Source organism: Dermacentor variabilis, chromosome 3 (genome assembly GCF_050947875.1).
Source record: "Dermacentor variabilis isolate Ectoservices chromosome 3, ASM5094787v1, whole genome shotgun sequence".
NCBI classification, from domain to species: Eukaryota; Metazoa; Arthropoda; class Arachnida; order Ixodida; family Ixodidae; genus Dermacentor; species Dermacentor variabilis.
Window position 1 is genome coordinate 98,726,822 of NC_134570.1, and position 20,757 is coordinate 98,747,578.

At 46.3% G+C, this 20,757-nt stretch overlaps 1 protein-coding gene across 1 annotated transcript; it reads right to left on the bottom strand.

Moving 5' to 3' along the window:
• Window positions 1-12,781: 12,781 nt before the first annotated feature.
• Window positions 12,782-20,701, bottom strand: Spase12 (Signal peptidase complex subunit Spase12). The gene is made up of 4 exons (XM_075686026.1): window positions 20,514-20,701; window positions 20,365-20,424; window positions 19,775-19,861; window positions 12,782-13,063 (listed from the first exon to the last, which is right to left on the bottom strand). Exons 1-4 carry the CDS (start codon window positions 20,565-20,567, stop codon window positions 12,956-12,958), a joined length of 309 nt encoding a protein of 102 aa, XP_075542141.1. The 5' UTR covers window positions 20,568-20,701; the 3' UTR covers window positions 12,782-12,955.
• Between the last annotated feature and the right edge of the window lie 56 nt (window positions 20,702-20,757).

The following is a 20,757-nucleotide window of genomic DNA, read 5'->3' on the forward strand; positions in this document are numbered from 1 at the left end:
ACTGTGACATAGAAAACGGTTAGTGGCAACATCCGCACCTGCCAGTTCTTTCACGGGGTAGCGGGACAAACAATGTGCACCCTGGTGCAAGCGTCCCGTCTTATATACGACGGAGAAGGTATATTCTTGCAGGCGTAAAGCCCAGCGAGTAAGTCGTCCCGTGGATTCCTTGAGCGAGGAGAGCCAGTAAGAGCGTGTCGATCAGTGATGACACAGAATGGGCGTCCGTACAAGCATGGACGAAACTTCGCGGCTGCCCACATATAAGCGAGGCACTCGCGCTCTGCTGTTGAATGATTGCGCTCGGCTAGTGATAGAATTCGGCTGGCATAGACTATAATCATGTCCACGCTGGCGTTGCACTAACACCGCTCCTATGCCGTGAGAACTGGCATCCGTTCGAACTTCCGTTGAGGCAGACAGGTCAAAGTGGGCCAGTATTTGAGGCATGCTAAGGAGAGTAGTGAGATGAGAAAAAGATGCAGCATGATCAGGACCACAAGGAAACGGCACGTCGTTCTTCATGAGGTCGGTGAGGGGACGTGCGATGGTCGCAAAATCCTTTACAAAGCGCCAGAAATAGGAGCGCAGCCCAACTACGAACTTCGGGATAGGAAAATTCGTAACTGCGTGAATTTGTCCGGATCAGGTAGCACGCCTTTTGCATCCACTAGCAGTCCAAGCACAGCGATTTGGCGGCGAGCGAAGTGTTCAACTGGAGACCGGCCCGGCGGAACACGTCAAGAATCGCTGAGAGACTACCGAGATGCGTGTCCAATGTGGGCGAGAAAACGATGACATCGTCCAGATCAACGTAGTCTAGTAACGTTGGTCCAGATAGCCCAAATAGGTGGACCACTTGAACACCTGAAGCCAAGACTCCATCACCCGTTCGAAGGTGTCCGGCGTGCTGCTGAGACCGAAAGGCACCACTTTGAAATGATAAAGAGCGTCAGGGGTAACGAATGCAGTCTTCCCTCGGTCTAATGTCGTCGACGGCAATCTGCCAGTAGCCGGACAGCAAATCAGTAGAAAAAATAAGTGGCACCGTATGGGCAGTTATACGGTGAAGGGTGAAAGGGTAAACGTCCTATTTTGTGATATTGTTCACGTGGGGATAATCTGCACAAAAGCTCCACGTTCCATTCTTCTTTTGGCAATTACGACGGGAGAGCCCAGGGACTACGTGAAGGCTCGATAATGTGCTTTGTAAGCTTCTTTTGTACTTCCTGTTGCATAACTGCTCCTTCCGACGAGGAAACACGATATGGACGTCGGTGAATAGTGTTCGCATCGCCAGTATATATGCGATAGGTCACGACAGATGTTTGGCCTAAGGGTCGATTGTCAAAGCCAGAAATGTCGCGATAGCCTTCAAGGACGTGACAGAGGGCTTCAGCTTGAGCAGGTGTAAAGTCAGAGGAAACCATTTTCCAATGTCAACGCCACTGCCGCGGGATGACGTCGCGGTATGGGCTGAACTGCAACAAGCGTCGACTGCGAAGGGCTCGACCTGATCATTCTGCACTGCGCTAATTTCAGCCATTGAGATCCCTTGTGCGAGGACTTGCGCGAATAGTGCGAAATTGACAATGGGAAGGCAGGAGCGGTTGCCAGTAACTCTCAGCAGAGTGTGCTGAACGGTAACACCATGTGTATACGCATAACGGCCGGAATATGTGCAACCATGTAATTGCCGACAGGTACAGCTGGTGCGGAAAACATGTTGACGTGTCACGTGTGTCACAGATTTAGGCGGGAGGCGAATAAAATCCATGTAGCTTAAACGGATTTGAGGCGGGTCCACAGGGTCGGCAAGAAGACGCAAGTCAAAGCGAATTGAGCCGGGCGAACAGTCAATCAGGTCAGAAGGAGTGGCGAGAAAATCCAGACCGAGAATGCGGTCACGAGGGCGATGCTCGATGACGGCGAAGGTAACGACGGTGGTTCTCTCAGTGATGGTGAGTCGGGCAGATCACATGCCAACAATAGCGACAGTCCCTCCTTCGGCGACTCGTACGGCGTTCGGTACTAGGCAGGCGTCAGAGCTTTTTTGAGCCGACATCAGACACACGCATGTGCTCCGGTGTCAATCAACGCGCACACAGAAACATTGTCAACAAGAACGTCCAAAAGATTCTGGTTCATGGGTATGGCCGGTAAAGCGAGGATTTTGTGCCAATGTCATCAATGCAGCTCCACCTCCAGAAGCTGCACCATCTAGTTTTCCGGTCGGGTTGCTGCGAATAGGTCGGAGAAGGAGAGAGAGAGAAGGAGATTCTTGAGTATGGGAAGGAAAGGTTGGAGTAAAGTGCAGCGCAGTAACTGTCTCTCAGCAGAGGACACCTCAACCGCGCTGCACAGGGGGTAGGGAATGAAAGTAGGGGGAGAGAAGGAGCACCAGAAACAGCAGCACGCCGCGGAAATGTGATGGAGCTAAAGGCGGTCGGCGAGGCCGACAGCCTCGGCGAATGTCAGGAGCGCACGTAGAAGTGTCCAGTGGCGTGAAGGGCAGCGGAGAAGGAACACGGCGTGACGGAGGCATTGACGGCGGCAGAGAGAAGGTGAGCGGGCGTAGCGGGGTCTTGTAAGGGGTGTCGCATGGTCAGGTGGTGGTTTGGGCATAGAGGGAGCAAACGAAAAGGACTAACTAGAGGGAGGCGGGTGGTCGGAAAAGGAATAGCGTGTCGAAGTCCGGTGGCCGCGGCAGTGGCGAGCGATATGCCCGATGCGTCGGCAGTTACGCTGGAGGAGCTTTCGGCGTACGTACAGGTGACAGACAGACGGATGAATCGGCTGGCGGCTTGTCGTCAACGGTGCGCCATTCGGACGGGTTGCCTTGTAGCGAGGTGGGAACGTGGGTGGATAAAAGAGGTTCAGGGCACACGGGACGAACGGAGTGGAGGCCGATGTTCGATCATTGTTGGCGGAGGACGACGAAGTTGTCACATCGGGAGGGCTGGTCGTAAAGGTCGTCACAAGATGACGTAGCAGCTGTGTTGGGAAGCCGCTGATGTGTTGGGATACTCGACAGCTTTTAGCCTGCGAAGGCCGACGTTCGATCATTGTTGGCGGAGGACGACGAAGTTGTCACATCGGGAGGGCTGGTCGAAAAGGTCGTCACAAGATGACGTAGCAGCTGTGTTGGGAAGCAGCTGATGTGCTGGGATACTCGACAGCTTTTAGCATGCGAAGGCCGACGTTCGATCATTGTTGGCGGAGGACGACGAAGTTGTCACATCGGGAGGGCTGGTCGAAAAGGTCGTCACAAGATGACGTAGCAGCTGTGTTGGGAAGCAGCTGATGTGTTGGGATACTCGACAGCTTTTAGCATGCGAAGGCCGACGTTCGATCATTGTTGGCGGAGGACGACGAAGTTGTCACATCGGGAGGGCTGGTCGTAAAGGTCGTCACAAGATGACGTAGCAGCTGTGTTGGGAAGCCGCTGATGTGTTGGGATACTCGACAGCTTTTAGCCTGCGAAGGCCGACGTTCGATCATTGTTAGCGGAGGACGACGAAGTTGTCACATCGGGAGGGCTGGTCGAAAAGGTCGTCACAAGATGACGTAGCAGCTGTGTTGGGAAGCAGCTGATGTGTTGGGATACTCGACAGCTTTTAGCATGCGAAGGCCGACGTTCGATCATTGTTGGCGGAGGACGACGAAGTTGTCACATAGGGAGGGCTGGTCGAAAAGGTCGTCACAAGATGACGTGCAACTGTGTTGGGAAGGCGCTGACAGTGTTGGGATACTCGACAGCTTTTAGCATGCTTGAGACGGTGGCATTCTTGAGGACCGTATCGATGCTGGCGACGTTGTTAAACACCAGCAGATTGAAGACATTGTTAGCAATGCTTTGAGGAAGTGACTAGCTTTATTGTCCTCCGACATGTTCGGGTCGGCCTTGCTACAGAGGGCCAAGATGTCGAGAATGCACGACACGTAGGACTCGGTCTACGTCCGTACACGTGCGGCAAGGGCCTGCTTTGCATTCAGTTGGCGAACAAACGTATTGACAAAAAGGTCGTGGAGCTTCTCTTTGAAGAGATTTCAGCTCATGATCTCCTCTTTGTGAGTCTGGAACCATTTCCATGGAGTGGCGTCGAGGCAGAAAAGAACGTTTGCGAGCATAGTAGTCAGATCCCACCTGTGACTGGTGATGGCATGTTCGTCCAAGTGGAGCCAGTCGTTAAAGGGACGCTAAAGGCAAATAATTAGTTGACGTGGACTGTTTGAATGCCATCCCAGAAACCTCGCAACGCTTGTTTCGGGCCAAGAAGCGACTTGGTTTACGAGAAAATTGCGTCTGAAGTGTCTGCACAACTTTTTTTTCGAAATTCAAATCTTCCTCTACCCAACCGGGGGAGTGGCAACATTGAATACGCCATCACCACCCTTTGATGCCGTCGGTGAGTAAAAAGGCGCCCGACAGACGGCAGTACCGAGTCAAGACAGAGTGGTGGATTCACAGCTGCAGCTGCTTTTTGGTTCAAGTGGCATGCGGACCAGTGGCGAATCTCACGACATCACGTGGAAGTTGAGTTCTGTACTACTTGCGGTTTGTGCGAGTTTCACGAGCCAGCAAAACCAGCGCAGCACTACACGATCAGAAAAGTACTAAAACGCAAACGCATGGGCGGCGCAGAGTCGAGCGAAAACGAAACCTTTCGGCCGCCCGTGTCGTTGTCAAGGGTATAATTTAATTTAGTTACTATTTCTAAATATTATATAGAACTGGATAAGTAGCATTTTATTTAGTCTTATAAAACAACACAATGCTGTTTTTTGCAACAAGTAGTTGAGTACTAGTGACAGAATTTAACTGAGGAGTACTTTCGTCATCGGGCAAGTACTTGAAAATCCCGGGGGAGTCTTAATCATGTCTAAGTTTCTCTATTATTAAGGCCTTGTTCACGATAATACTGACGCCTTAGAGATTCTCAGGCAATAATCTATCACTTTAGCTTTACTCAAAATTTGCTTTTAGTGTCCCTTTAACATCAGGAGTGTCGACTCCGGTGAAAACGTCATGATCGCGAGGGAGGAGAGAGGGTAATTGTGACGTAGGGCGAAGAGGCTTGTGTGAAAGTGCCGCAAGCAGGAGCCGAAATTGCGTTGTCGGCATTGCAACCTTTGCGAAGCTCCATGGCGGCTACGGGAAACGTCCACCCCCATCAAATGAGGTTACGTGTAGCTGATGCACAAGGCTATTTACGATATATTTACACGTAGGCCAATGGTGGCCAAGATGGTGACCCGGCCTCATCTTTCTCCTCTTCAGTACAGCCGCGCTGTGGCGGCCTGTTCCATATCAATATATTTCTACTCTGGTACTAATGCAAAGCATTGTTTGACTCATCCCATGCATTCAGAGGTATGTAGATAGATAGGTGGGTGGGTGGGTTCCTGTCTTGCATTGTTTTAGGCCTCTTCCATAAAAGAATATGTATTGTCCAATGGTGGTATCGAAACTCGTCACCCCCCCCGGAACAAAAGTGTGGTGCTCAAATCATTAAGTCATGATCGCATGCATATTTTGCCCTAGCTCTTTCAGCCATCTGGTGCGCAAGGCATGTCACATAGCACAAGCAATATCCCGTGTGCACACTCCAGTTTCCACTTGGCCAGAGACTCGGGAACGGAATGAGCGAGTGACAGTCAATCTTACAAATGTCTTCAACGTGTGTGACTTCCCATATTAACAAGTTGCTTATAAAAGCGAGAAAAAGTCACTGTCTCCCATTCTTCCCTCGTGGCTGCAAGACCCTTCAGACACTGTGTTACAATGCACCACTTTCAGTATCAGCCCAGACGCAACAAAACATGTAACGTTTCTTCTCCCATTGTGTACAAAAAGTGAGCATGTCAACATACATTATTCAGGGAATGCACAACCTGCGCCGCCACCTTAATTAGGCCATAAAGCATCAGTCATCATGCCATCACTGTAATACTCACATCATCTTATTACTGCTGCTGAGTCACACACACTCAGGTCATGCAAACAAAATTGCTTGATGTACACAAAAATATGGTCTATCTGTCAATGTTTATCCAAGCCCCAAACAGTGCTTGATTGCTAGCTGCCCGCAAAATGCTTTGTTAACATTGATTCCCACGGTGCGTGGGATCTGCATAATTTTTTCAATGTACTTTAAGTTTGTGGCTCCTGTCTAATTTATTGCCATGTAGGTAAAGAACACAAGTAGTTTGTACAAAACTAATTCTGTGCTCGACGTCACATGTATAGTGTTTACTGCGACAGATAAATACAGCTCCAATCGCATTTGTATGACAGAATGTTCTTTCATCGACATTGACCGATTTGAAATTTACAAGCAACCATCATCTGTACTTCTTCACCAGTCACTACTTGCCCTGTCCACTGTTCAGTTTGGGCTGACATCTCACACAGCTGTTAGCCCCATGTCAAAGTACATCACAATATTATATACAGGGTGTCTACCATGTTGAAATTTTTAAATTCCCTGAGCTTTCCAGATTTTCCCCGAGTGCCTTTACAAGAGTCCCTGAGTGACCCAAAAATTTGTTTTAAGTCAAGCCTGGCTGACACCATCTCACCCGATGCTGTCACTCTCTAGCAAGCATGTTAAAAAGAAACTTAATCGAGTTTGCATAGCAGCTATAGTAGCGTTTATTTTATTCTAAAAGAAAACAGAAAGGAGGGGCTAGTAAAATGCACAGCGAATAAAATATCTTCGAAACGAAATGGTAAAACCCATTTCAAATTGAGTCGAACATTTTTAAATACGAATAAAAAGGAGATGTATACAGAAGCAAATATTTTCGAATGTGAGCTATTTGTATCAACTGATAGCAAGCTCATTGGTATGAAGCCCGAACTTTGTCACAAGTCAGATTCTCTCTCAACAGCTGGTGTATCAACTTCAACTACCGTGACATACTCTCAGCCCACACACAACGCCTCAGTGTTGCGCTTCACTGCTTTAAAGAGTTTGGTTTGGATGAGGGATACCTGCATCTCGGCATCAGCCAACACTTTGTTTTTTGAGCTCAAGCTCCTTCAAAGAAGTGTCGGCACGCTTCCTTTCCCGTTAATTCCTTAAAGGGACCCTGAAACGCTTTTGACGATTTTCTACAAACGTATTGAGTCGTTAGAGTAGGTCCTTCTGATCATTAATTGACACATATAAGTGCTCCGCGTAAAGCGTGTAATTTATTATAAGGTTTTAAATATGCACATCGCTGCCGATCGCAGCGCACTGCTCGGCGGAATTTTAAGCCGCCCCTACCCATATGACCGAAATCACCCACACGACGTCAGTGGGGCGAGCTATCCGATTGGCTGACAAGGGCGCGTGATCGATAATTTTTCCAACTTTATGGTAAACAAATGATCTTCGTAATAGTTTGAATGTTAGTTAATTTGTTTCTATCAAAAGAAAGTAACATAATGAGAATGCACAAGAATAATTTTTCAGTACGCTTAAGCACTTCCGGCACACAGCATGTGTCGTCTGCTTGTGTTACAACGTACTCCATTTTGAAGAGAGCGCCGCGGTCAGAGTCGGTCTCAGTCTTTTCGCGAGCACTATGATTCGACTTTGTTGCCTTGTGGACTGCAAACGTAGCGACTGGCAATATGTCACGCTGCGACATCGTGTCCCTCTGCAAGGCAGCGTCCGAGCGAACTGGCTGCTGCGCATCGGACTGCCGCTATTCGATCGGCGCCAGGATTTGCGCGTTTGTGGCCGTCACTTTACACCGGAAGATTACTAACGCAATAGCGTTTCCCGAGTCCGGTATTAGGGAAAACGCAAGCGCAAGGGGACAGAGTCTGGCCGCTTGACTTTGCCGTAACGGGATGAGCCATGAGATGAGCAGAAGGGCAAATGCCAATGGTCTGCACGGTGCAGCCACCTGGTGGCACAGAGCTCAACCATACACAGTAGCAGCAACGAAGTGTATTCTTCTTTGCTGCTGGTGTGTATTTTTCGCAGGAGTGTAACACGTTGTTTTTATAAATGTTTAAAATGTTTTACACTTGGTTAGAGCAATATTAGCGCTTTGTTTGGCTGGTTAAGCGCTGCACCAACAAGTGTATCGACCGCGCAGACCGATCAGGCCGCTCACGTACGTCTACGCTAAACTTCCTTCATCAGCTTGAGTTTATGCCTGCAGTCATTTGCCGAAATGACCAGCTTGCCTGTGGTTACCGGAATACAAGACACGTTCGGCGCTACGACAGAATGCTCGCAACGCACGCTGCTTCGATAGCTCTCGCTTGGGGTCGACGGCCAAGCGGCTAGCGGAGCGGTCTCGCGCGGGCGGGGGCGGGCTCCAAAACAACCGGAAGTGGACGATGTGACGTCGCATCGTGACGCTGAACCAGTGAAGGCGGAGCTTAGCCCCACTCGCTCGGCGAGCGAGTTGAGGAGGAAAAGCATGGCTAGGGAGGAGGGTAGCTTCTAATCGCTTGTAGCTCCATTAATACGTAACGCTTCACTTAAATTGTGGTGCGAATGTTCCACTTAAGCTGTATCCTACGCGTCTACAAAATTTGTCCGAACCGTTTCAGGGGCCCTTTAATGTGTAGGTCATTTGTGTTATGATCCTCCTTCCGTCGTGCGTGTGCCACACCGACCATTTGAAGCATCCTCTTGGTTAGTTGTACAGTCAACGTCCGATTTTTCGGACTCCCTAGGGACCGCAAAAACGTCCGAAAAAACGGGTAGTTTGTAAAAATGAATGCATGTTTTTAACCGCCCTTAAAGGCTCGAATCGCCACAGGCACATCTGAAAAAGCTGTGAAGGCCTGCCAGTACACTTATTAGGCATATCGGTACTCGTGCTGGGACAGGAGATGGCGAGTGCCCTTTTATATTATTGAGGAATTCATACTGGGGGGGGGGGGGGGGGGTCCCGTGACAATTGCCCCTCGCCACGCTTGTTATGCTTCACCGCAATATTTTCACGTAAGCTTCACAGCGTAACATTTCTGTATTGAGGCGAAGATTACTTTCAGGAACCGGAATTATGCAAAGCAGCGTGCTTTTCGAGCTTCGAAGCCAATCGCAAGGACCACAAAAGTGGACTCGGTGCCATTGCTAGCAGCGGCGAATTCTTTCAATGAAAAACACGACTCCCAACGGCAAGAAAATTAATAGCAAACGTCGAAGCAGCTAGGCCTAGCGTTACCGCAGTGGCGGCTACGGCTGCCAGCATATCTGCGTGCGAGAGCGCCGGCTTGAGGCGGCGAGGTAATCGAAGCAGCAGCGGTGGCGGCTTTGATTATTGCAGTTTGAGACCTGCACTGACGACGAAAAATTCGGAAAATCGGACGGCGAACGATTCCTTGGCTCGAAATTTCAGATACATCTTCAGAGCTCTGCTATGCACACTGACTCTATGGGGTACGTGGTGGCGTCGCGAAGCCGTCCGAATTATCGGGCATCCGGAAAGTCGGTCATTCACTGTACACGGCAACAGCTCCAGCCGATGACACGGCGTCAAAAGATTCGCTGCGATTCCTTTCTATTACTCGAGCAAGTATGAAGGCGACTTTCGTTCCATTTCAATAAAATTAGAGCTAATTTTCCCAGATAGAAGCACAAATTCCATGAGTATTTCCAGACTACTCAAAATCCCTGAGAATTCCCGGTTGGTAAACACCTTGTATATATGTAGATATGCAATCAACACTTTGCTGGGTAAACTGCTCATTCTGTCTTATGCGTTGTACCTTTATGAAACACATAAGAAGATGCCTGTGCCATGACAACACGAGAAAGACGAGCAAATATTTGAGGAGGATTGCAAGTAATTTCTAGTGCATGCAGTCTTCTTCCTTCCTATGCTCAAAATCATGGTTTTCTATTGGAGCACAAGCCTTCCAAAATGACACAACAGCCAGACAACATGGCGGCCTCCTAAACCACCAAGGTATGGTTGCAGAGAGCAAGCATAAGGGAGTCAGCAGTTCTACCCTAGCCTTCAGCAAAAACCTTGGAGGACGCTTAAGCTTCACCTTTAAGAGTGGAATGTGTTAACGTTATCAGGCCCTGCTGACGTCGAGCCTGGATATTCTGCGTCATGGGGCCCAAAGGAGACAATGGTGGGCTGATCCCGGCGGCAGTGCAGGGCTCATACCCCCATAAGGCAGAGGCTACAAGCAGTGGCTCATACCCCCGTAAGCAAGCAAAAAGGTGTTTGTGTTTTGAGTTTCTGCGAAACAAAATTGTTTTATCACATACTGAAATTACAATCCAACACTATCACGTCTGTAGGTTATGTGTATGTCAAACTTTACAAATTTTCTGACGCATTTTCATTTCAGAAATTCAATTAGTTCAGTAATGCCCATGCGCCATGCAGAGTGCCTGCATTGTTGTGGTTCGGGATGCTTTTTTTCTGATGGACAACACCGCTCACACCGGATTTTCTGCAACATGGAGCCCTTAACATTACCACATTAAGACCAAAGGTGTTAATAGAATTGTTACTACAAGTTTTAGATAGTTATTTTATGGTAGATTAATATGGAACATCCTTCTCCGAATCAGGACAGCTCCTGTGGTGTATCTCGCAATGTATCTCGGCTTTTTCGTGTGCAGATCCCGGATATAGTGGTCTAAAATTATGTACCATTGGATATGTGCTACAGGGTATGCCTCCCTGAGGCCACCAGTCGACCTGATGTTCCAGATATATAATGTATTTATTTAAATAAATGAACAAATTGTTTCATGCCTAGATTCAAACAGGGACCCATAGCACAAGAGGCACATACTGTAATCGTTACGCCACAGATGCATGCGTCAACAGGCGGAATGGAAAACCCTTAGGAATTTCCCACACGCAGGCGAGAACATTGAGATACATTGCGCGTTTCAATTTGGCCATGGATGCATGACTCTACAGGCAGAATAAAACACCCTTAATCCATTCAGGCTCCTTTTGATTGAAAACTTACTTTCACCACATTTCTTGCTTCTTCAGAATCATGAAAAGCATCAGCTACAGAGCAGATGAATTTTCAGTTTTTTTTAGCAAGTTTTGACAACTTTACAGAATGTGGACTCCATGCGAAAATTCGCTACAACACAAACTATTTCACGTCTAGCAGATTTGAAAAAGATCTATCTAGCCACTTGAACAGAATGCCTCGTGCAAAACATTACAAAAAACAATGAAAGAAGTGAGCCCACTATACCCCCCCCCCCCCCCCACAACATACTGACACCAAAAAAAAACTCCCATCTACCTTCCCACTCCTCTTATTAGAACATGTTGTCCGATATTAAAATTTGCAGCCCTGTTCCAATCAGAACTGTATCAAGATGTATGCAACACATTTAATTATCATTTCTTTCATCAATGCTTTTGCTGTTGGTGCACTATCTCGGTGTACAAAATTGTGCAGACATTACCTGAACGGGTGGATAATTTCCCGCATGGAATCCACTGCACTGAGCATTACACAGTTATCAACTACAATCAAGTCAGCTAAATTTGCTTTTACTGCTCGTGTACAGCGATTACACATACTAATAAGCAATTTGATGTAGGCAGGCTTCGCGACAAAAACAGTACTGCAACAGTATGTGCCTGCTCTCTTCCCCACGTTTATCCATCTTAGGGTTAGAAAGCGTCTGAGCACTTTACTATGCCTTCCACTTTCTATTTGTTTTGAGCCTCAAGTACTGACCCACGGCTAAGAATTTCGAAGCTACAGAAGTCTGCTACACCTGCTTTCTGTTACTTCGCGTTTCAAAAGAATAAAAACAGCAACTCTAGGCTACTGTTGTATTCATGTGAATGCAGATGAATAACGTCACTTAAACGTATGAAGATTAGGCACTGCAGTCAACTTACAAGACAAATTTGCACAAGATATTCCTCTTACAGTTCTTCACTAGCTACACCTCAATTCCTACCTAGCCTCCTTCCTGCTTTTTGACTGCACCTTAGGTAATGTCACCTTTGTTTGTGAAGTTCTATTTGATTGCCAGTTACCCCGATTATACAAGGCACATTCAAAAGCATAACTGGAAAGGATTTGTGAAGCCCTTTGAAACCAGATACACTTTACACCTTCCACAAGGGATCACACCGGGCCCGTTAAAATGCTGTTGCATCACTCTTTACCGTGCAACCAACTCTGCTGAATGCATATTTGAAATTGCAAAATGGCACAGTGGAAGGGCTGAACTAAGTGTCATTTACGACATGTGTATTAATGAATGCCCACTTGTGGACGCCTTCTATACAACATAGCTCTACAAATGACTACAAAGTTAATTCTGGCAGCCCCAAGATGCTTGTGCCCCATTCCTACCTTATACAGTACACTCACAAAAGCATCACGATAGTGTGATGGTTGCTTATTCAATGTCACGTGAATTTGCTTTCTCGTGCTTGCATCTGTACCTGCCGGAACCCCCCCACGATCACCATGCACCAACTGGCCAAGCGAACCATCTGACCCATGAAAGCATAGTGGGAAGGGACTAGTGTAGGGAGGAAACTGGGATTCATAGGATGACAAATAAATGTCTAAACATTTGCATAAGGACACTGGAAAAAGAAAGAGGCTGGCTACACTACGACACATGCCAAGGAGGACAGAGCATGTTTTTCATGTCCCTTTAATATGCTTATGTACAAATTTTTACCTAACAATGTTCAAACATGGAAAAAAATATAAGAAAGTATGCATGCTCGTTTATATATCAACTGAGCTGCATGCAATGAGGCACAGTGCTTCAGCAAGTTCCAACAGAGAACAAGAAACACGAGCTGCCAAGTGCTGCCTTCTTGTTCATGCCCTGAACTTGAAGGCAGACTGTGGATAATTTATTGAAAAGGTACACCCACCACAGCTCCAGATTCGCTCAAAATATGCAATAGTGTTAATGAAAAAAAAAAGAAAGAGAGAAGCGATAAAGATTATTAAAGGCTCGTTTGTGGTTGATCATTTCTTTTTCTTGCTGGACTTGCTTGACGAGGACCCGGCTTCATCCCGCGGCTTCTGCCATGGAATGGGATTCTTGCGGTACACTGGCCAGGGAGGTAGCGTGAGCTGCAAGAGCAATAAATACATGGTTTCAGAGACAAGACCACTCTAGAATTTGGTTGACAATCAGGGTGCCCTCTTAAAAAAAGGTAGATAAGCTGCATGCCTCATCATTAATACGTTGGCAACTCACGCAATAACTGTACCTGATCCCGACTTCCATGGACATCCAATAACTGCGCTGCAATGTTGACACTAGATAGATAGCACTGAGATAGCACTAATAGCTAGCTAGCACTGATTTAATTGACACCAGCCGTGAGAAGGTGCTTACAGATAGGCGACAGTGCGTATACGTAATTAGTCTTGCAATTCACATACTGCACCTTGCAAACCACCTTGCAATTTCAATGCCAACAGACTGCTGTGATTAATTACTGTATTCCATTTTGCTTTTTTATATTGCTTACTTATTCAATACATAACATTTGTTATTTTTCATGCACTGTAAAAAATCATACCAGTGTGCCAGAACAAAGGCCTAACAGCTGTTCCTGGACACTTTAATAAATAAACATTGATTGATTACATTATTGTTATTAATCAAGTAAACAGACTATGCAAAAAAAGAAAAGGGCTAGCAATTGCTTCCTGAAAAAGACACCAAGCTCATCCCTAGTATTGGCTCAAAACAAGCAGAACACTTAGTTCAATAAATCTACATTAAAATTTGGCTGTGTACTATGCACACTGTACTAACATGTATGTCTGGGGAGATACCAAATTTTTTTTTCAAAATCGTTCAAAAAATTGGTCAAAAGCCAGTTGTTACTGTTGATCATAGCAAAACCTTATACAGTCGATCCCGGATATATCGAACTTGAAGGGGATCGTGAAATAGTTCGATATATCAATAATTCGAAATATAAAATATGCATGTCAAAAGCTTCTCTAACAACTCCACACATCTCAAGGCAGTTTCCCGATGTCGTGACTAACGGGAACTTACCGATTTGTCTCCAAGGCGCGTAAAAAACAAACACAGCGCAATGACCAGACCACTTTATTTCGGAAGAAAAAAATCTGTGACCTTTGCTTGCTTTTTCTTCTGCACCATCAAGTTCATTAAGCTGCCCTCAAGCTTGTTGACAGTGTCAAAATGGGAAAGGCCAGCTCCTTCCATTGTGCCACAACAGCAGCGAATGACGCTGAAAGCTGATGCAAGTTCAGCTGCAGTGCATGGCAGTTAGTCCTCTTCATCGGAACTTTTGCTGCTGCTCGAGTCTGCGTCCTCGTCACCCATGATGTCAGCCACAATCTGCCCATCAGCGTGATCCGCTACAGCTTGCACGCTGTCGTCAGCGCTGATGAAAACGCATGCTGTAATGCCGCCTGGGAATGCAGAGAGCTCGCGAAATTCGCTGTCCAAGCATCCAGCGTCATCGTCTTCACTGTCAAGACATCCATCGTCTGCGGCTACCACACAGCCTGCTTTGCAAAAGCAGTTCACAATCATGCTTTTCTTCACGTCGTTCCAAGCACCAGCCAACATGCCGAGAGCTCGTGAAATTCGCTGTCCAGGCATCCAGCGTCATCGTCTTCACTGTCAAGACATCCATCATCTGCAGCTACCACACAGCCTGCTTTGCAGAAGCAGTTCACAATCATGCTTTTCTTCACGTCGTTCCAAACACCAGCCAGCATTTGAATGGCTCCGAAGAGGTCTACCTTAGGTTCGATTCCTAATCAAAGGTTGATTAGGAGCCTCTGCATCAGTTGCCGTCTGTACCCAACCTTAAACCCTTTCACAATGCCTTGGTCCAGAGGCTGAAGTTTTGCCGCTGTATTTGGTGGCAGAAACTTGAGGGTGATCTGCTTTAAGGGCAGACAGCATGATGGGCCAAACAACTGTCAGGAAGAAGACAAACTTTGCGGCCAGACTTCTCCAGTTCGGCATCCCATGCCTATAGCCACTCAACAAAAAAAATTGCGCGTCACCCAAGCTTTCTTATCGGACGCGTATTGAACCGAGAGGCCTTTCGCGTTCTTAATGCAGCGTGGCGACCTGCTCTTTCCGATAACAAACGGCCGTAGTTTGCATGACCCATCCATATTTGCAGCAAGCAAAATCGATACGCGCACTTCGCTGTTCTTTCCACCGTGGCATGCAGTGCCCTTCAGATGCAGAGTCTTGTTTGGCAACATTTGCCAAAACAGTGCCGGCTCATCTGCGTTGAATATTTGCGATGGCGAAAAGCTGTCGGAAATATTTGGCCACTCTTCGGACAACCACTTCTCTATGCGACTTGTGCTAGACGCCTCACTTTCGCCCAAAAGGATCTTTACGACGATGCTGTAACGACTTAAATCGCTGCTGCCAACCAGTGCCACAAGTGAAGCTTTCTTCTCTGAAGGCCACAGCAAACCATTTGGCCTTCTCCACAAGCACTGGGCCGTGAACAGGTACATTCTTGGCACGTGTCTCCAAAAACCATGCGTACAATGTGTTCTTAAGCTTCACATTGGCTTTGTTCTTGAGGATCGTACTCAGGGTGTTGCAAGGAATTCCGAACGCCGCGGCAACCAACGACTTTTTCTCGCCAGTCTCCATCCGTCAAATGATGTCCGCCTTGGTTGAAAAATCCAAATTCTTGCGTTTTTTCACGGCCATGGCTCCGGAACACATGCCGAAAGTGGAAAGAAAAACGCACTGCACCACACGAGTCTCAAGCCTTCGCGTTGGCCTCGTGAATAAAAGCAACAAAGCAAATCGAAAAACACACTGCTCCGCGTCTCCGCACTACCACAAGCCCAAGCTGCACTGACCTCGTTCGTCTCGCTGCGCCAGCGGTGTCAGCCAAAAAATACAGGAAACGGGCGCCTGCAGTCAGCATGGTTTCTCCCTCCTGCTTCCCTTTCACACCCAATCACACTCCAAGTGCTCCTCGTCACGTGCCTTTTACCCACACTCCTCTTTCTCAGAGTGCGGGGCAGCACGAGTGAGATCGCGGGAACATTGCGAGAGCTTTGCGAGAAGAAGCGCACTTGCAGGGGTGGGATGCGATGGGAGAAGCGCACTTGCAGGGGTGGTGTATGGTGGGAGAAGCGCACTTGCCTGGGCGCAGCTCAGCACGGAGTTCAATAGATCGATATGCCGGTGCACGGGAGTTCTATATACGCAAACAATAGCACTATACTTTTGCATGGGATTCCCAAGGGGATTTTTCAACTGTTCGATATAGGCAATAATTCTATATATCCGGGTTCGATATATCTGGGATCGACTGTAGTAAGGTCATGATGGAGATAGCATCTAATTTGCTCTTGAGAGCCGAGGGTATGAATCTGGATTTCAGTCCACATCTTGTCAAAGTTTGTCCTTGCGATAGGATTTATAAATGAAAGACTACAACTAAATTAATTTTTTTAATTAAGAATGGTTCGATGTAGACAAGTCTATAACCCTTGACAAGCAACAGGGCAACTACGCAAATGACTAAGAAAAGAGCAAATCACTTCCCGCTTATAACAAGGAATGGATTAATGGATCCTGAAGCAACACAGCAGTTACGAAAGGCAATATTGTTGAGGATTCTAGGTGAAGTTTGCCAGCTGTGGCTTTTTACCGTGTACTGACCAACTACGTTACATGAGTATTTTTGCATTCCAATCCCCATCAGAATGAGGATGCGGTGGCTGAGCAATGAATCCACAACTTCTTGTTCAGCAACAGAACACTAGTGTCATTAAACCACTGCAGAGAGCAATTGGTAGCAATAATAAACACCTCCAGGTGTGATTAGCAGAAAACGCAGCATGGCTAAATTTGTACTGCAATGTAGCCTGTTGCTAAGCATGCAGTAGCCCCGAAATGGCATTCGACCCACAATGCCTCGTGGCAAACTACTGTAGGTAAACTAAGAGGATACGAGAGATGCAGATAAGAATGAGCTCAGTTGACTGACTTCACTGATGATTGTGATCCTTGCGCTGCATTCATCACAACGAATGTCAACCAATTTGGACAACTATCGGCTTTGCAATGAACACACAGTCTGGATGTCGTCAGCAATTAAAAGCGGCAAGTTGCACAAGTTTGTAACGAACCAACTTCAATAGCACCACTAACAACAGGGAAGAGCAAACAGAACACAAGCCATGCGCCCTGTTCTCTTTGTTCCCGTCGTAAGTGGTGCTGTTACGATGAAACACTGGATATAGTGGAGAGCGTGTGACAATCTAACAGGATAGATCATGGGGCTAGACAGCCAGAATATGAGTGCACCTACTTTGCCGCTACCCAAAAAGGAGGTCGGCTATCTTTCACGAGTGCAGTAGGTCACTATCAATAGGCCATGTTACGTCTATCAGGTTCACGAAAGTGAAATATTGTCATCCACCAAAGTGTAGCATGAAGCTACGAAGGAAATGCAATATGGAATGATCCATTTTCTAAGTGTGTTGGAAAAAAAAGCAGTGACGTACTGATGCCCATGTGATTGCTGGAAGCATCAGTATGTGGGCATGTAGCGAGTTCTTATCTTGCATTGCTTTTGACAGAAATGAATTACATGGGGCAAATTTCTGAAACGTCTGGATGTCCTTAAACGGACACTAAAGGCAAATACTAAGTCATCAAGCTGAAGTGATAGATAAGTGCTCGAGAATGTCTAAGGCATCAATATTATCATGAACAAAGCCTCAATAATCGAAAAATTAAGGTAAATGCAAGGCATGCTTAGAGACTTCCCCGGGATATTAAAGCACTTGCCCAATGACAAAAGCTCTCCTCAGTTAAATTCTGTCACTAGTACTCAACTATTCATTGCAAAATCATCCTTATATTGTATTATAAGATGAAATAAAATTATACTTTTCCAGTTTATTTAATTTTTGGAAAAAAGAACTCATTGAAATTACCGTTGACAAGGATGCAGGCGGTCGAAAGGTTTTTTTGCTCGACTCTGCACCGCCCATGCTTTTGTGTTTCAGTATTTTTCTGATCGTGTAGTGCTGCGCTGGTTTTGCTGGCTCATGAAACTCGCACAAACTGCAAGTAGTATTGAATTCAACTTCAATGTGCTGTTGCGAGATTCCCTAACGGTCTATGCCACTTAAACAAAAAGCAGCTGCAGCAATGAATCCATCACTCTGTCTTGACTCGGTACCGCCGTCTGTCGGGCACTGTTTTACTCACCGACAGCATCAAAGGGTGGTGATGGCGTATTCAATGTTACCACTCCCGCGGTTGGGTAGCAGAAGATTTTAATTTAGAAAAAAGGTATGCATACCCTTCAGATGCAATTTTCTCGTAAACTAAGTCTTTTCTTGGCCAAAACAAGCATTGCGAGATTCCTGGAATGGTATTTAGACAGTACACGTCGACTCAGTATTTGCCTTTAGTGTCCCTTTAAAGCATAGAACACACGAAATAGATGATTTTATTCCTGTGTAGAGGTAACTGAAAATGACAATTATTTTATTCCTGCATAGAGTTTAACAAAGATGATGGGACCTGATACATATTTCGTTTCATCTAGAACTTTATTGAATTCAGAATACTTAAAACACTCATGTGAGTAGCATATGAATTCAAGAGGGTAAAAATAATGTAATGTTAACCTATGTGGGCACTACTCGCATGTTTTGTGTTTTTATAGGAGCGCCAAACTTTATATACAGGTCAACAGCATCCATCACCAGAGCTTAAACTTGGTGTGTATGCACACATTCCCCCAACTTCCTCCCCAAGAATTTATTAAATTGAGCAAGACATTGAGTTCACTTAAATGCTCCGAAGTTCTCAATGCATAAGGCTCTGTGAACATGAGTTGCAGAATCAAAAGAGCTACAGTAAATAAAAAATTTAACCAAGTTGCGTTTCGTTAAATAGAGGTCTGAAGTATAAACCCCATGCAAGCGATCTTGCACGCTACAGCCACAAGCAACGCGATGGAGATGGCTGTCGCGTTCGCTTATCGCCTACAAGTCGTACCCCATGCGAGCGATGACTTCAAGCAACATCGCCCCAGTTTTGCCAGTACGAGGGCAGCAATATAAGCACCAAAACTAGCGCGACGCTTGCTTTATTAACTTTTTACTGTAAAAAGCAGCATAAAATATTTCTGAAAGTCTTGCAGTAGGTTCTTGTCCTTGCACGTATAAAAATCCAATCGTTTGCTCGTTCCGTGCGACAATCATAAGTACTTGAGTTATGTACATCCAGTACCGGCGGCTTTGCGCTATTGGCTAGTCGCTCATAGCACTCCCGGGCGATGAGCGACGAATTCTAGATTTGCAAAACCGAGCGATCGCGCTCATGGAGTTTAGCCTTAAATATTCCACAGGACTCAGCAACTGTAGAATTTGGTACGGAGTTCACATACATGGATGCAATGAGACCCACTGAAAAAAACTGCAAGTTTTTTTGCCCAAACTACTTCTGTCTGTTTTTTTAGTCATGCTGAAGACAATGTAAAAACAAATTTTCAGAACATGAAATTAACCGTCACCTGTAAGGAGACATGCACCCTCTTTCTCTTGCCACAGCGACTGGGATAGTTCAAGTAAAGAAGGTGTGAGTGAGACCCAACATTATGTTTTCGAACAAATTTTGTGTCATACTTCCCAAAGAATTATTTCTTTTGCAACGCAGGGCAGTGTTTTACGTTAAATCAGTATTGCACGCAACTGTTCACTGCATCGCCGCTCCACAGGCTGCCAATTAAAAATGTCTGGGAGATCACATCCACGATGACAGACGCGCGGATTGCTTACCAGGCAAGAAATGACAAAACCGATTCCGAGGCTGATGACAGTGTAGGAGAACTGCTGCACAATGTATCCCCAGACAAGTCCAGCCGCCTGTAGGAAAAAAATAAAACGCTTTAGAGGGTGCCAGTTCAGCACAGAAAAAGAAAAAAAAAGATACCTGCGTGCATGCAGACCAACACGCGCATCAAATATGGAAAGTAAAGAATGCGATGTGGTGCTCAGACTTATCACTGACAGTTTAGCCCGCATATAATACATGCCATGAGTATTTCATTGGCATGGTGAGGTTTGTTCTATTACCTCTGTAGTGCTTTAGACTTCCATCACTTGCACTGACACGAGCTTTTCCCTTTTCTATCAAGCGCCAAAAAAAAAACCAGCGCAAAAGGCATCGCAACATAGCCAACTACGCGAACAAAACAGAATTTTAAGAAAACAATGCGACCTTTTTTTGTTTATACAGTCACCTGCTCCGCCTCTACTGCAAACGAAACGAAAACGACACGTTACACGTACATTCGGCTTGTTCGCGGTTTCCGTTTACACTGCAGTTGCAATGCGCGAGAAGGACGCCACAGTGCAAATCCACTTACCGCAAAGGCAACTATGACCACTTGAAATATTTTCTCCGCTACCTTCTGTCCCTCGAAATCCTGCGAAACGGGATAAAACAATCTCACAGTCAGCGAGCCAACATGCAACCAGCCGGCTCGCAAGCAGAGCCGCGGCCCATATAACATACCATGTATGTAGGAATCCGGTCCAACAGTGGCGTCAGGAACGGTATGTCAATCATGACTGTACGTACGTTTGCAGTGGGAGTACCACAAGCAGAAAGGTAGTTTAAACAGTTGCAACACGGGTTCACTAACAGCTGCAAGGAACACGTAGGCACACAGCTTCTTTTCGCCTGGCGGGCAAGCTGCTACGATGACTAGTACGCAGAAAAGAATATTAGTTTTTAAAAGTTCACTATTCAGCAATAA

What these genes read in the sequence shown, in the direction of transcription:
- Spase12 (XM_075686026.1), bottom strand. Translation starts at nt 20,567, where the DNA reads ATGATTGACATACCGTTCCTGACGCCACTGTTGGACCGGATTCCTACA. An exon ending in ACCGGATTCCTACATACATG is followed by an intron (nt 20,425 to 20,513) that starts GTATGTTATATG and finishes CCCGTTTCGCAG; the next exon opens with GATTTCGAGGGACAGAAGGT. An exon ending in TGGTCATAGTTGCCTTTGCG is followed by an intron (nt 19,862 to 20,364) that starts GTAAGTGGATTT and finishes TTTTTCCTACAG; the next exon opens with GCGGCTGGACTTGTCTGGGG.